Source organism: Pezoporus flaviventris, unplaced genomic scaffold (genome assembly GCF_033815535.1).
Source record: "Pezoporus flaviventris isolate CSIRO_AGI_PZ_B2104156 unplaced genomic scaffold, CSIRO_AGI_Pfla_v1 ptg000025l, whole genome shotgun sequence".
Classification (NCBI taxonomy): Eukaryota; Metazoa; Chordata; class Aves; order Psittaciformes; family Psittacidae; genus Pezoporus; species Pezoporus flaviventris.
In genome coordinates, this window is record NW_026892573.1 from 28194128 (window position 1) to 28210130 (window position 16003).

At 45.7% G+C, this 16003-nt stretch overlaps 1 protein-coding gene across 1 annotated transcript in view; it reads left to right on the forward strand.

Annotated features, from left to right (window-relative positions):
- The window catches only part of ME3 (malic enzyme 3), a 113414-nt gene that overhangs the window by 46178 nt on the left and 51233 nt on the right, over positions 1-16003 (forward strand). Inside the window, exon 2 of the mRNA XM_061457986.1 lies at positions 15658-15791. Coding sequence (XP_061313970.1) covers positions 15658-15791 — 134 coding nt within the window. The remainder of the gene's footprint in view (positions 1-15657; positions 15792-16003) is intronic.

A 16003-nucleotide genomic window follows, 5' to 3' on the forward strand; every position in this document is an offset into this window, starting at 1 on the left:
TCAAGCAAGTTGGCAAAGGGGAAGCAGAAAGGTCTCTTCTGGTGCCTGACCTCCACCGCGTTTCTCTTCTTTCAGTGCCATCACTAGGCACAACCTGGCTCTGCTCCAGGCAATGAAGAAAGCTCTAAGTAATCAAACCGTGGCTGACAAAACCACTCTGACAGAATGGGTCTGTCTCCATGGTACAGTTTAACACCTGCTCATCAGTATTTCCTCCTCCTATGAGCCAAAAAAGTCAACATAAGAAATACATCGACATGGCCCCGTGTGAAAAATATGTGTTTGCTTTTGTTTAATTGCTCTTTTTGTTGTTGTTGTGCATGGTCAAATAGAGGAAATCAACTACTAGAGGCTTTGCTTTTATCTTAGCTAGGGATGCTAACCTCCTAATTAGTGATTCTGGACTCTCATTCACAAAACAATAAATGCCAAGCACATGTACATCCTTTCAATACCCTGGGATGCAAAGAGCCTTGGAAATTGCAGAGAGCTTAAAATTGGAAGGCGAGGAACTTGGTTGTCCAGGAAGACAACATCTAGAAAACTCATGTAGCTCTCCAAATGAAGTGAAACCCTGTAGTGGGAGCAACTCACTGCTTACAACGCTGCGGTGCAAAAACAGCATCAGTAAATGATAGGAAGGGAGGTGCTGGCTCCCTGAGGTGAGATGGGCCAACCTGGAACAAGCAGGAAACCTGATTTTGTATTTTCTCTTTGTTCTCCTCAGTGTTCTTCCTCCATTTCTGGCAATGCTTATGCTCGTGTTTGTGTGTAAGCAAGTTCCTGTTATCAGGAGGCAGCCCCAACACTTTGTTTCTACTGAAGCAGTCAGGTAGATCTAGATCCATTCATACATTGGTGTTCTTTTTTCCTTTTCCAGATGCTTTTACTCTGATCTTATGTTAGGGCTATTTGGCTAGAAATGAGAGCTGTCTTTGAAAGCAATTTTCAGTGGGGTTTTGTGTGTGTGTGCAGCCAGCCCCTCTTAGAATAATTCCGTTTTACTGAGAAAAGCCAATGTATAAAATAGATGAAATACTAACAAATCTGTAGTTTCTTGTTACCTTTCCACTCAGAGTTGTGGGGCTATTTTGGCAGTGCTAAATTAAACCTCTGGGATCTGAACACGATCCAAATTAGAGACCTATCCTATTAATCTATCTTTGATAATCCCAGTAGGTGTCTTTCTGCATCTGCAAGTACCTAAAATGTGGCTCTGATTTCATTAAGTAAATTAAGATTTCATTTTCATTTTTATTAAATAGATCTGATTCTGTTTGGTAAAGGAATGAAGAAGGAAAATGAGTTCTCCTTTATCAAATAGATTTTCCAACTTTGTGGGTAGCCCAAATGAATAAAAGCTACTGTGTCTGCTACTGAAACTCAAATCCAAACATACTGCATTGAGACCTTGCAGGGTAGCAGAAATGAAAAGATTTATGTTTGGAAGAATGTACTACATACCTAACAAATGCCAGTGTGTGTCACTTGTTACGTGTAGTACCTGATACTGGACTTTGATTCTATGCAAATTAAAAAGCATGAGTTTTCCTTCCAAGAAGCTCACTTTAAGAATGTAACATTTCTTTTGTTACAGAAGTGATGTTTACTTTAAAAACCTTAAGTCTGTAATATCATAGAATCACAGAATATCTCAAGTTGGAAGGGACCTGTAGGGGTCATTGAGCCTAACTCCCTGCTTCTCAGAGGACCTTGCAGGATTGACACGATTAAACCTTGGTACATCTTGCCATCACTTCAACTTAAAGGGGGTTTTCTTTTTCTGATAGCAATTAAATAATTGACATTATTTACATTCATGTTTTTGTCTAGCAAACAAGTCCCAAAGACTTCTCTTACATTATCTGCTCTGGATTCAACACCAGTTTTGCTGTGAAATGAGGGTTTTACCACTGGAATCCAGTTTGTCTTAAGCTGGAAGGAAGGGCTAGGCTGAATGCTAAGCCAAACCCTCCGGCTGAGGAACAAAGAAAGCTTAGTCCATTTTGCTCTCTGTTTCAGTACATGCAGGGTATGATTTTGCACAGCCTAAATGCCAGCTTCACAATTTCCACCCCAGCCTGCTGCTGAACAAAGGCCTGCATTAAGCTCAAGAACAAAACTGCAAGCCTCGGGCAGAGGAGGTGGCTCTCAGACAGACTTCTGAAACTGGCTTTAAAGTCTTCATTCTTGAGTGAAGGGTTAACTCAGTGCTTTGGTCTTTAGATCCTCCTAGCTGCTCATCCTTAGACTTCACAACCCTGACTGTCATCTTGGGACTCAGCTATGGAGATGCTGCCCATCCCCTGCCGAGTCCAGACACGGTCTGTGGTTAGACTCTCCTTCCTTGTGCTTTATGGTTTCGAAGTGTTGAGTTGACAGGACTTTAGACACAACAGGTTGTTTTGAATTGAGGGGTATAGTTGCTGAAGGGAAAGGCTTTTGGTTGGATCTGGATCTGCTTGACTTTTCCTGAAAGCTTCTTCCATGGCTAAATATGCTTGACAGGTTGTATGTGAACTTGCCCTGGCACGTGGTTATCAGCCCTGTCTCTGAACACTAGATATTCCGATGGTTCAGAGACCAAGCTCTGTATCAGGACTCAGTCTGTGTAACCAAGGGCTCAGTCCTTTGATTTCTTTAGAAGAAGCAAGACCCAAGGTTGAACATCACTGTCTGGAAACCCGTGTATCACCTGAACCTAAGGCTGATGGATGCGCAATAGCCACTGTCCCAGAGGGAGCAGACAGCCACTCTGTGCTATCTGGAGTTATTTGTGATCTACAGATCGGTGTGCACCAAGTTGCCTAACACAGCCCAGAGCAACAAACACGTGGGGCCTGTCTGAAGGACCCTCTGTATGTACCATTGACATTATTTGTAAACAGAATGTTTTCGTGGAAGTAACGAAGTTACTAATAATTGTCCAAATAACCAAATCTTGGTGCAGGTTTTCTAGGGTGAGGCATCTCTGCCTTTCCAACCGAACCAGTCAGTGATGCAGCAGTAAGGTTCATCCTGCTGATTTGGCACTAACAATATCTGTTTCCTTGGTTTCTGACACGCACGCATTACTACCAGCTAGAAAAAGTCTTGCTTCAGGAAGTCATCAAAGGAAATACAATGTCAGTGTGTGACTGCACCAACGCAGACACCATGTTCACTAACCTTTTTGGAAGCTCTGGATGATGCATCCTGAAAATAACAACCTTCTCAAGATCATCTGGAGTAAGTTACCAGGTTTGCCACTTAATTTCATAGAATCATAGAATCACAGAATCCCAGACTGGTTTGGGTTGGAAGGACCTTAAAGCTCATCCAGTTCCAACCCCCTGCCATGGGCAGGGACACCTTCCACTACAGCAGGTTGCTCCAAGCCCCTGTGTCCAACCTGGCCTTGAACACTGCCAGGGATGGGGCAGCCACAGCTTCTCTGGGCACTCTGTGCCAGTGTCTCACCACCTTCATCTTAAAAAATGTCTTCCTATGTCCAATCTAAAGCTACCCTATAGGGTATACCCTATAGGATATATATATATACCCTACTTTAAAACGTTTACCGTATGTCCTGTTGCAACGGCCCTTCTAAAAAGTCCCCATCATTGTTATAAGCATCCTTTATATTTTGAAAGGTCCCAGTAAGGTCTCCCTCTGCCTTTTCAGCTCTGAATACCCAGGGCTTCAGTTACTTCAAAGACTGAGCAAGTTCAGAATCATTTTACATTTGCTTTACTTTGATGTCGCTGCATGACTGTGGTTCCAGGCAGAGGAGAATAAAAGCCTGGACTGAAACATGAGTTTAAGGGGTCAATTCCCAAAGATGTGCCCAGTGTCATCAGCTGGTTTTGAAGAAAGAAGTGGTAAATGCTCCATCCCTGGCAGTGCTCAAGGCCAGGCTGGACAGAGCCTTGGGTGACATGGTTTAGCGTGAGGCATCCCTGCCCACGGCAGGGGGTTGTAACTGGATGATCTTCAGGTCCTTTCCAACCCTAATAATCTATGAATCTATGTTTCTAAAACAAAATCAGTGGCCATCCTAGTGTGCTGCGTGGAGGTCCTGCACAACAGGTTGCAAGTGAAGATCATTTCAACCTTCCCGGACTCCATCTGGCTCTGCCTTCAGTGCTCCCCACACTACACCACGCTCTTTCAGCAAGGTACTGTTAAGTTGAACCCCAACTTTGAATGTCAGGTTTGAAGGTTTGATGCATCAGCTGGTGTCTCCAAACAAACTGAGGTGTGTGAGTGAAATCAATGCTTTAGCCATTGCCTTCTGATCATCCATATAGCAAGTTATTTTGGGATAACACTTGTGTATGCATGGAGGCTGGACTGTTTGTTACTCTTATTGCAGTCACGCTTCATCTTTGCATCCTTCAGCCAAATTGTTTCAGTTACAGAAGAATAGATGTTCTGTTGGAGGAAGGAAGCTTCTGCCTTGGCCTCGGATGATACTCATCTAGGCTAGGAGAGGCTGGAGCAGTCGTGCTGAGGTGGACAGGCAGCAGCCATGCCAAGAACAATATTATTAGCATTTTAAGTTATAGCATCTAATGGAATCAGGAACAGAACTAGGTTTTGTTCTAACCTCATTTGAAGGTTTGCCAACGGGGCGATTTACAGCTTCCCAGGAACAATGAACAGCTCAGCTGTCTTGACCAACATGTAGTCACGCATGTTGCAAACGGACATCAATGGTTTATAACATCTTGCTGCAGTTCCTGTTCCACAGACATGTTTGTCAAACAGCTCAGGAAATCAAACGGGTTTAATCTTTAAGTTTCATCTCAGAGTAATTGTACTTTCATTCCCCCCTGCTCCCTATTCTGAACTTGGATAACTTGTTTCATACTGCCCTTGATTGAAAACAGTTGGAAGGGGATGGGAGTTTTCATTTTTTAATGTTTTTGGAAGAATCTCAGTGATTTTATTACTTACTTGATTTATAGTTGAGTGTAAATCTGTTTCTAGGACAGTGGGTGCTTTGAAACTGGAAGTGGTTAAACTTAATCTCGAGAAAGTGATAAAAATTAAAGCACTTGTATGAAATTAGTGGTGTTTTGTCACCTGGAACGTTTGGATATAGTTCTGTTCACACCATATGGAAAAAATAGAGCTGAGATTTTGAGGAGCAAAGAAAGTGGAAAATGAAAGGACTATATCATTGGAAGAATATTTAGAGGTCCTGGGGGGGAGGTTTGGTAGAAAGGATGTATCATTTTGTATTTGTGTTATAGTACAAGTTGCGGTCCAGATGCTGCAGCATCAGGGCCAGGCACACTGAGTGCTGTGCATTCAACTGCCTCTGATTTAGAGACATCTCAAATCAAGTTGACAATAGACCAAGATCACAGGGAGAGTGCAGACACGAAAGGTCAGATCGCACGTATGTGAGCACTTCATGCATCTTCCCTTTAACCCTCAGCATTAAGAAGGAAGAAAAAGGTTGAAGTAAAATGCTCAGCCGAGGAGGAGGACGAGGGACCGGGGCAGAGGGTAGTCACAGTCAGCTAGCTGCTGTCCTGGTGGTGCCAGAAGTAGTTTGGACAGTCAGATGGCTGATCTCAGCATTTAAGCAAAACATATGCTTGGCAAAACAGCAGCCCTTGAGGTCACACTGATTTCATCTAAGGGCTGGCTGCAGGCTGGACAGGAAAGGATATGTGTTTGTGCTACATATGCATGTATATGTGTGCATACATATACAGCTTGAGCTACCTGTCAGTGTTATAAAGGGGGTTTGTGAAATACAGTTGTTGAAATGCAGGAGGAAAGAGAGGGAAGCAACATCCTTTAATGCCATGAGAGACAAAATAATTTAAGACTGTGGAAGGGCTGAGTCTGTGGAAGGCTGATAAGGGGGGGGAAATATCACCATGGTGAAAGCACAGCCAAACTCTAAGGTGAGCTGCCAAGTGAGGACAGCATGAAGATCTCCTCTTGCCTTCCAAAGGGAATCTGGACAGTTGGGAGAGCTGCCCATCTCTCAGCTGGTGTTGTAGTGCCAATGGGCACCGCAGTGGGTGACTGCATCTTGGCCCTGTGCACATCACGATAGGTTTCTCTGCTCTGCCCCAGCAAAAGCTGCCTTGGTTGATGCATCAATGACCTTGCAGGATGTGTGGACTGCAGAAGCTGTAAGGGAAAAGCAAAAGCAGTGCAAATTACTCAAGTGGGAAATGAAGGCTCACACAGATTTCCTGCAGGATGCTCTGTGTTTACCTGCATGTTTAGTTGTCTTCAAGTGGTGGTTGGATAACTGGGGGAGATCTTAGCGGTGTTCTCTCAAGTGAGTTTGTTTTAATGAGGGAACAGGTCTCTTATTTACAGCCTTCCTTATTTCTCATACTCTTAATTTTTAAAGGAAAACATAGCCTATCTCTAGAATCTTTTATCTGAGGGGGTATCTGAATGTTTGTAAGCATCTTGAATGGCCCACAGTGCATGTCTCATTAAAGAGCTATCAAGATTGTGGTTCAGAAACCAAGCCTGCTTATTCTGTATTAGATGGGAATGAGCAGACAGCATCTGGTACTACTTAGGAAGCTTCTGCTGCTGGTTCCTTTCTACAGAGCTTTGGGTAAAGCATACAAGGACTTATGAATGGTGCAGTGGAGAAGTCACCTCTGATAACGTCAGTAACAATACTCTTGGTTCCTTTCACACTAAGCTTCCTTCCAAGTGATCTTGTGAAGCAGCGAGTTATATGGCTTAAGCACCGTGTTTCAATGGTGTTCCACCCAATACAGCCGTCAGCAGTCATCCATGAGCTGGAATCCAGCACCAACCTACATGTGGAGCAACCTCCTTTGCTGGAGTGGCAATAGCAGATGAGATACAAACTGCAGAGAGACTCCCGTCCCCCAGCCCCACAGCGTGATGCAGTTTGCGTGCGAGCACCGAGTGCTCAAGACTCATTTATGTAATTGCTGGAACCTCAAAAGGAACTTAATGCTCTCTTTAGCATCAAACCCGAATTATATGCAACCACAATTCACGTGACCAGCTGCCTGTACAGTGGGAGAAGCTTCCAGACATTGTAAAACTGGCTTTTAAAACCGCATTCTCTTAATGCTTTGGATCACATTTAAACCTTAAAATTGCCTTGATCTTTCTTCTCAGGCGTGCTTGTTTGAATTGAGGATGAGGGCTGGTTTTCATGGACTAGGAATGCAAGTATTGTAATTTATGCTAAATTCTTCCTGTCTAGGGGCAGCATCCTATTTGGGAGAAAAGTGTGTGTGCAGCATTACAAACTGCCACACTCAGGCAGAGATATTGGGCTTTGTGCTTGGCAAACCTCCTGCAGAAACTGATTTCTTCCTAATGTCTAATCTCAGTCTCCCCTCTGTCAGGTTAAAGCCATTCCCCTTTTCCTGTCCCTACAGGCCCTTGTCCAAAGCCCCTCTCCAGGTTTCCTGTAGCCCCTTTAGGCACTGGAGCTGCTCTGAGGTCTCCCCTTAAGGAGCCTTCTCTTGTCCAGGCTGACCCAGCCCAGCTCTCTCAGCCTGGCTCCAGAGCAGAGCTGCTCCAGCCCTTGGAGCATCTTTGTGGCCTCCTCTCAGTTAGCCCTAGGACTCACTTTCCTCCTCTGGACTAGCTTGTTTCACTCACTAATCAGCATGAAAATGTGTAACAGTGTGTCGTGGTTTAAACCCAGTCAGGTAATTCGTTCGCTCACTTTCCCCCCCTTTCTTGCCCTCCCCCTGCTCCCGGAGGGACGGAGAGGAGAATCGAAAAGAATGCAACTCCCACGGGTTGAGATAAGAACAGTTTAGTAACTAAGGTATAACACAAATCACTACTGCTACCACCAATGATAATAATGATAAAGGAAATAACAAGGGAAGAGAATACAACACCTCACCACCAGCCGACCGATAACTCGCCCCCCAAGCCCGACCAAGCTCTGACCGATACCTCCTCCAACCCTGCAGTCCCCCAGCCCTTCCGGCTAACTCCCAGTTACCTCCTGGGCATGACGTGCTGTGGTATGGAATACCTCTTTGGTCAGTTTGGGTCAGGTGTCCTGTCTCTGCTTCCTCCTGGCTTCCCCTCCTCCCTGACAGAGCATGAGCCTCACAAAGCCCTTGGCCAAACCAAAACATCAGTGTTATCAGCTCTGTTCCCGAGCTGAAAGTCAAAACATTGCACTGCACCAGCTACCAAGGAGGAGAAACATGACTGCTACTGCTGAACCCAGGACACAGTGGTAGGTGCAAAAGAGATGTGTAATTACACAGGGAGACTGAGAATCATGTAGAGGAGACGCTGGGTTGTCTTCATTTACTTGGAGTCAGGAGGGCAAATCCACTGGGATCTGTGTGCCAAGATCACATGAGATATTTTTTATATGAGGCTGGGAATTTGGGGTTTGCCTCAGGAATCTGACGATGCACTCGCCTGTCTCCCAAATCTGATTTCCTCTTTGCTGCTTGCACCATCAAGCTCCCTTCTCTACCAAGTACATTAAGAGGAAACCAGGGAGTGCTTCATCTTTTGGGCTCATCCAGGCAGGAGCAGGCTTTTACTCTGTTGCTTGCATGCGTGCATGCACTATGGGTCCTACACGGGATTCTGTGCTGCTCTATTGCTCCTATTCTCTGTTTTATGCCCATCACAGACAAGTTTTTCTGTACCATGGCAGCCCTATTCCCCATGCAGTGATTTCACTCTTCTCCTGTACTGAAAGACACTGAAGCCTATATTTAGATGCTTCATGCATGTGAAGATGTTTGTGAATCTAGTCACAATCAAGAGAAATGTCAGCCTAACCTATTTCTCACTAAAGCCAAAGAAGTATTCCCATTAGCTTGGCTAGAACCATGTGAGGATCTTAATATTTCTTTTGTGGCTAGAAACGAGGCCCAAATTTGCCCCCAGATTTGAGTTTCTTCAAGAAAAAAGCAGCTCTGTCTTGACATCTCTTACTTGGCATTGTCAGTCTTCACTTTTCCTATCAATAGAGTAATGATGCTGGGTTTAACCATCTACAGAGTCCACAGGTCCTTCACAAAACCAGCTGTTCTTTGGGGAAGTTTGTCTAGTTCAGCCTTAGAAATATGTTTTATGCATATAATACAACAGAACTTTGCTTGCAGATTAAACAAATACAGTTTCTAGCATATGGATTTCTCTCGCTATGAAGGAAAAATTGCTGCCCTAGAGGCTAGCAATCTGTGGGAAATAGTAGTGAATTCTCTGCTACATTCAGTATAGAGCTGTACCCCTCAGTCTGAAATCACAGCGCAGGGCTTGAGGAGATAGGCACTGAAGTTCTTCCTGTGGATTAATGGATAAAACCCTGAAGATATTTGTCTTATGAGGCTTTTTTATTGAGGTAAACCTCCTGTATCACGTGGGAACAGCATGGTGCTTCTTGCCTGTGACCCTGTCACATCTTGCCTTCCGCATGCCCATCAGGATGTCATGGAGTCATAGAATCACAGAAGGGTTCAGGTTGGGAAGGACCTTAAGATCATCCAGTTCCAATCCCCCTGCCATGGGCAGGGACACCCCACACTAAACCATGTCACCCAAGGCTCTGTCCAGCCTGGCCTTGAACACCGCCAGGGATGGAGCATTCACAACTTCCCTGAGCAACCTGATGATGTCCTCGTCAGGGTGGCATTTGCTGCTCTGAGCTAAACAGGATCAGGTCCCCGCTCAGTGACTATTCTGGCACAGGGGCGTTGTCGTGTTCCAGTTCTGCTCACTCTGAGGTTTGTGTAAATCAAAAGTTGTTGTTGTAAGACAGGGTAGAAATGAGAAATGTAATGGAAATACATCCCACTAACCCAGGGGAAGGAAGTTATTTGCACAAGACAAAGCAGTTGCTGGTAAAACCTCATTAATAGTAGGGACAACTTACATTGTAACTGCATTAGTGAATCACATTAAAGGTGGTTCCCCAGAACTGAAACAAACATGGAGTTGAGTTGCTTCATTATCTTTGTCTTGGAGTGGGGTTTTTTAGCGTTCCCAGGCTCTGGAAGCAGCAGAAACAAGGATATGAAAGGATTAGAAACCCACGATTAACAAAGGGGATGGCCAAAAGTGTGGGGTTGTTCAGCTGGTGACTTTGAACCCAGAGAGAGGCACAGACACTGTGAGAAGGGCTTGTAAACCACAGTCAGCAAGAGGTTTGCCCAGCAATAACTGCTGAGAAGGCGCAGTGGGGAATCTGCTTCCCAGGTTTCAGAGAAGATACACCAGATGATGTCTTCCCTTATCCCAAAGCATCATGGGTTTGGGTTTTTCCCAGCTTAAGGACACAAAACCATGCAAATTAAAGGTGGTAAGAAGCTACAAGACATTTAAAATGAGAAAATAAAGGATTACCCCTCCTTCCCTCTTTTTATGCAAATGTCATTCTCAGTACAGCTTTCCTAGGGTGGGATGTGCAAGACAGAGCCCATGCCGCTCCATCCACACCAGCAGTAGCTGAGAAGCAGCAGTGTGAAGATGGTTATCAAGCCAGCTGGAGCAGAGGAGACCACAACAGGATCTGACCTTGTCAGAAAGACCTTTCACAGTGTAGAAATGGATGTTTGCTGCTGCTGCTCTCTGCTCCCCAGCCCCTGCATGCAGTCTCTGTGAGGGTTAGTTTTAGTGCTGAACTTCTGTTTGCAGACAGTCAAATTACATCCTGGTTGCACTGGACAGGTCCAAGTATCTATGGAGAACACATTACAGGGAAAATCTGTATGGAGTAAGGTTAATAAGGTTAATAAGGCCCTTGACTATTAGAACTTCCTTAGCATGACTGTTAAATCTGAATTGTAAAGGAGAAGCAGATTAGCTGTGCCTGCTCTTGCAGCCTCCAGTGGTGATCCCTGTGTGTCCTTATTTCCCCTGCATCCCCTTCCATCACTCTGCTCTTATCAGAGCAGAAATTTCCTTCTTCTGGGGGCTGTTTCCAAAGGGTTGGGAGATGTTCACTAACCCTCATTGACTCAGCTCAGACACAGCCAGGCCAAGTTTCTTGGATTAGGAATTGTGGTCCTAAAGTCTGCCTGAGAATTGCAGCTTGAGGCCCAACATCACAGAGGGCAACAGCCTGAGGCTGTAAAACTGCCTAAACCCCTCAGTCTGGCCATGCAAGCTGTTTCACAGCCCTCCTTCCTTGTGCTGTGGCTTCTCCTGTACTCTGGAGCACAGGGATATGGATGGGTGCAGTAAGCCAAGACTTTGGTCCAAAAGGATGCTGAGCAGCTGGATGTGGTCCAAACCACAGTGGACTCTGCATGTTCTGCATTACATAAGGCCTAATTCAGCCCTTGATTAAGCCCCCATTGCCTTAATAACAGTCTTCTGATGCCCTTTGTTTCTCTGCTTCCACCTACAGAAGTATGATCTATAATGAGTAAATGCTAAGGCTAAGCCATGCTAGCATCCCTCCCGCTTGTATTCATCCCAGAGTGAAACACCCTCTCCTCACTGCTCCTTTATCACAGGCTGTGATAAAACTAATCCTTACCTGTGAATTGGCTTCACCCTTCAGTTTCTGAAATAAGTGGCTTTTATGGGCTACAAAGAGGGAGCTGCCACAGAGCAGACTCGGTGCTGTCAGCAACAACAAAACAGGAGCATTTGAGTTCTTTTAGAACAACCCCCCCTTGCTTAGCCCCTGCATAGTGTGAAGCCTTGTGGGCAGCTGATGGTTTTGCCTTTGTTTTTGGGTAGTGACATAGCATCTGCCCTCTCCATGCCAACTCATTTCCTGTTGAAGAATGAATTGGAGCACCTGGCTTTAGCTCCGCAGGGCTGTGGCTCACCATCTAATCATTAGACCTTTCAAGACCAGAAAAAGAGTGGTACAATATGGCTTTCAGGCAGCCTTAAAAACCCCTAAAAGCTTTAATCTTAAACATAGCCATACCTCAGTGAATTCCAGCTTTTGATCCGGGGCAGAATGTGTTTCCAGATTCATTTCACGCTGTGCTGTTTCAGTGAATATAACCACTTCACCCAGGGGTCCTGCTCCGAGACCTTCCACGGAACTTCAGAAAGCAGCCTTCAAAGTTAGAGCAGGCAATTTCTGCTCTGCTCCCTGCCCTGCCACAAAGCCACTGTAGGATGGACCAGCTCTGTACTTAAAAGCATCCTGGTTGTGAAGGCAGCGGCTTCCTCATCACATGTGGTTGCAATTCAGGTGCAACAAATGCAGAAGTGCAGTGAGCTGGAGATGTTGTCTGTTAGTGTGACCGTGCTTCCCCTTGGATTGCTGCTAACAGCACAGCTGTGGTTGTGTTTAAACAGTTTAATCTGCCCTCACGCTCCAAAAAACATCCATTCACGTGCGTAGATCTCCAAATTGAATCATAGGATCACAGCATACAGGGTTCAGCAGAACCGTCTGTGTCCTGAGTACAACACTGAACAGTGATCACAGAGGTTTTGATGCTGTTTCTGGGTTTGACAGCAAAATCTTGACCTCCTGCTTCCTGGGTGACTGCTGACTCCTCTTTGGCTGGCTGGGACAGGAATGATTTCTTTCTTACATCAAAGATTTCAAAAGTACTTGGTTCTATCCTGATACAGACCAGGAAAAACCTGAAAAATGCTTGTGGGATAAAGATCTGTTCCTCTGGAGGCTGAATATCTTTTCTGAAATGGATGCAGAGGTGTTGCTTTTCTTTAATTTGCTCTAGTGCGCAGGTTACTGTTAAGAGAAGGGTCACACTACGTAAAAGCATGGATCTAGCAAACAGGAGAATCATTTTCAGTCCTTTCCTATATCTCTTCGCAGGTTTCTCAGCATCACTGATAGTTCAACAAACCTTTATCACCAGCATCTGCATCACTTACAAGTGAGCAGCTCTTCCAGTGGTCCATCCCCATGGCTGTATGTCCCCAGCTGGCTGTGCCAGTGTCTGTAGGACCATCTATGGTGTATCATCAGCCAGGGGAGCTCAAATGACCTGGTTATTTTTAATCCAGGTACTTCCTCTCACTGATGAGCCATGTGACTGCACACATGCTTGTGCTGGCACAACCATTGGGATGGCACGGGGACAGGAACAAGCACCAGGAGGTGAGGGAAGGCTGCCAAAACCAAGTTCATCGAGATGTGTCCTCAGTGTTTCTTGTGCAATAATAACAGTTGTTTGTCACGGAGAAACACTAAATCCATGGAAGAAAATAGCAGTTTAACAGCTCTATAGGCATAAAGCTGCTTATTATGATTTCTTATGTGTTGGTCTGTGTGCTTGAGTAGATGTAGTCCAGTAATTCCTCATTTTGAATCTTTTACTGCCAGCTGTTCATCAAGATAAGCCTCAGTTGGTCAGTTATGGGTGAAGTTTTCATTAGGATTTAAGCTCCTTAGACGCTTCTGAAAATGTTTCCTCCTATCCTGCTGTCTAATCCGCTATCAGTGTAGCAGAAACCCCATTAATTAAGGACTAAGGCCTTTCCTAATCTTCTTCCCAGACTGCAGAAGGCATTTACCATCGCTTTTCATGGGGCTGAGTCCAGCACAGGGCACTGCTGGTCATCTGGAGCATCAGCTCCTGCATACACGGGAGTGGGACACGCTCAGGCTTCTGCCCGGGAAGGGTGAAATTGTCCCGTAAGAGTGTGATTATCCCATGTAATCTAGCATTCACGCTTCAGCTGTGGGCCAGGGGCAGCTGCTTAGTAAGACTTGTGGTGCTCTGTGTGCTCCCTGAATAAACAGAAAGGGTTAGCACTGAGAAAGCACCCTATGTGTCATGTCTCTGTGCTAATATGCCATTAATACACACTGTGTCTGGTGGAAAACGGGAAGGTAACTGAAGCTGATGAGCTGGGTGTGCAATGATGAGTTGGGTATCAAATTGTTCAGCCTGAAGAAGAGAAGGCTGCATGGGGACCTCATAGCAGCCTTCCAGTGTCTGAAGGGGGCCTACAAGGATGCTGGAGAGGGACTCTTCATTAGGGACTGTAGTGACAGCACAAGGGGTAATGGGTTCAAACTTAAACAGGGGAAGTTTAGATCAGATATAAGGAAGAAGTTCTTTACTGTAAGGGTGGTGAGGCACTGGAATGGATTGCCCAAGAAAGTTGTGAATGCTCCATCCCTGCTGGTGTTCAAGGCCGGGTTGAATAGAGCTTTGGGTGACATGGTTTAGTGTGAGGTGTCCCTGCCCATGGCAGGGGGATTGGAACTTGATGATCTTAAGGTCCTTTCCAACCCAAACTATTCTATGATTCTATGATACAGTGTTGAGTTGGGTATACTCCTCAGTATCCAGATCTAAGTCTTTGTTAACTGGAGGTTAGCAAATGTGATGCCCATCTAAAAGAAAGGCCTTGAGGAGGATCTGGGGAGTATACAAGCCTGTCAGCCTGATCTTGGTGCCAGGGATGGTTATGCAGCAGGTGTCTTGAGTGCTGCCACCACACAGCACAAGCAGGTGATCAGGCCCAGTCAGCACGGGTTTATGAAAGGCAGGTCCTGCTTCACTAACCCAATCTCCTTCTATGACAAGATGACCGGGTTAGTGGGTGAGGAAAGGGCTCTTCCTTGGGTGAAAAGCTGGCTGTATGGCCAGGCCCAAACAGTGACATTTAAATCCAGTTGGTGGCTGGTCACAAGTGGTATCTGCAAGGGCACAGTACTGAGGTTAATTCTGTTTAATGTCTTTATGAATGACCTGGACGAGGGGATCGAGGGCACCCTCAGTAAGTTTTCGGATGACACCAAGCTGGGTGGGAGTGCTGATTTGCTGGAGGGTAGGAAGGCTCTGCAGAGGGATCTGGACAGGATGGATCAATGGGCTGTGGCCAGTGGTGTCAGATTCAACAAGGCAAAGTGCTGGGTCTTGCATCTGGGCCACAACAACCCTATGGAATGCTCCAGTCTTGGGGAAGAGTGGCTGGAAACTGCTCATGGAAAAGGACCTGGGGGTGCTGATTGACAGAGCCGAACATGAGCAGCTTGTGCTCAGGCAGCCAAGAAGGCCAACAGCATCCTGGCCTGTATCAGCAATAGTATGGCAGCAGGGCCAGGGCAGTGATTGTCCCTCTGTACTGGGCACTGGTGAGGCTGCACCTTGAATCCTGTGTTCAGTTCTGGGGCCCTCACTACAAGAGAGACATTGAGGTGCTGGAGCGGGTCCAGAGAAGGGCAATGGAGCTGGTGAAGGGTCTGGAGGTGTGTAAGGTGTGTAGATGTGGTGCCTGGGGACATGGTTTAGTGGTGGACTTGGCAGTGTTAGGTTTATAGTTGGAGTCTATCTTAAGGATCTTAAGGTTCTTTTCAAACCTAAATGATTCTGTGATTCTAAACATGTTAGGTGATTTGTAAAGGACTGTGGGAGCTGGGCTTTCAGGCAAGCCATTGAAAGTAGTAGAAGTGAGCTAATTAATTAATGTAAGATTGCCATGAAATGAATGAAACCCTAAGAATACGTACATTATAAAGCTGTATACACTATAGAGACCAACCAAATTCAAATATCAAAAGAGAGTGAACCATCAAAGCGCTGCTGGCACTGGGACTGCTAATCCAGAAGCTGTAGGGTCAGGATGGTCCCAGCCCCATTGTCTCTGCAGGGAAGGACTACTTCCAAGCCCTCAAGGGCTGCGTGCTGTTGCTTGCTTTCCTGTTGGATATGCTGTCTAGTAGTGCACATCGTGCCATTTAAACATGCCTTCCTCTTTTCTTCCCAGGGAATGGCTTTTACGCTTCAAGAGAGGCTGCAGCTGGGAATTCATGGCCTCCTTCCTCCTTGCTTCTTAAGCCAGAACGTTCAAGTCCTCCGTGTGTTGAGAAACTACGAGAAGCAATCTAACGATCTAGACAAGTATGTCAGAAACATCTTATTGCCTCCCTCCTCCCCCTGTCATTTTCAGCTCTTTAAAGACCCCAGGAAGGCTTGAGGATCCTGCTTCAAGACATACAGGTTACCCTCAGTGTCACCTTCTTCATGCTCTCCAGCAACAGGAGTGTTTATTCTGGCCTGCCTGCCTTCACTTCACTTATATTCCATCCCAGTTCCATAGTAGTGCTGGTACT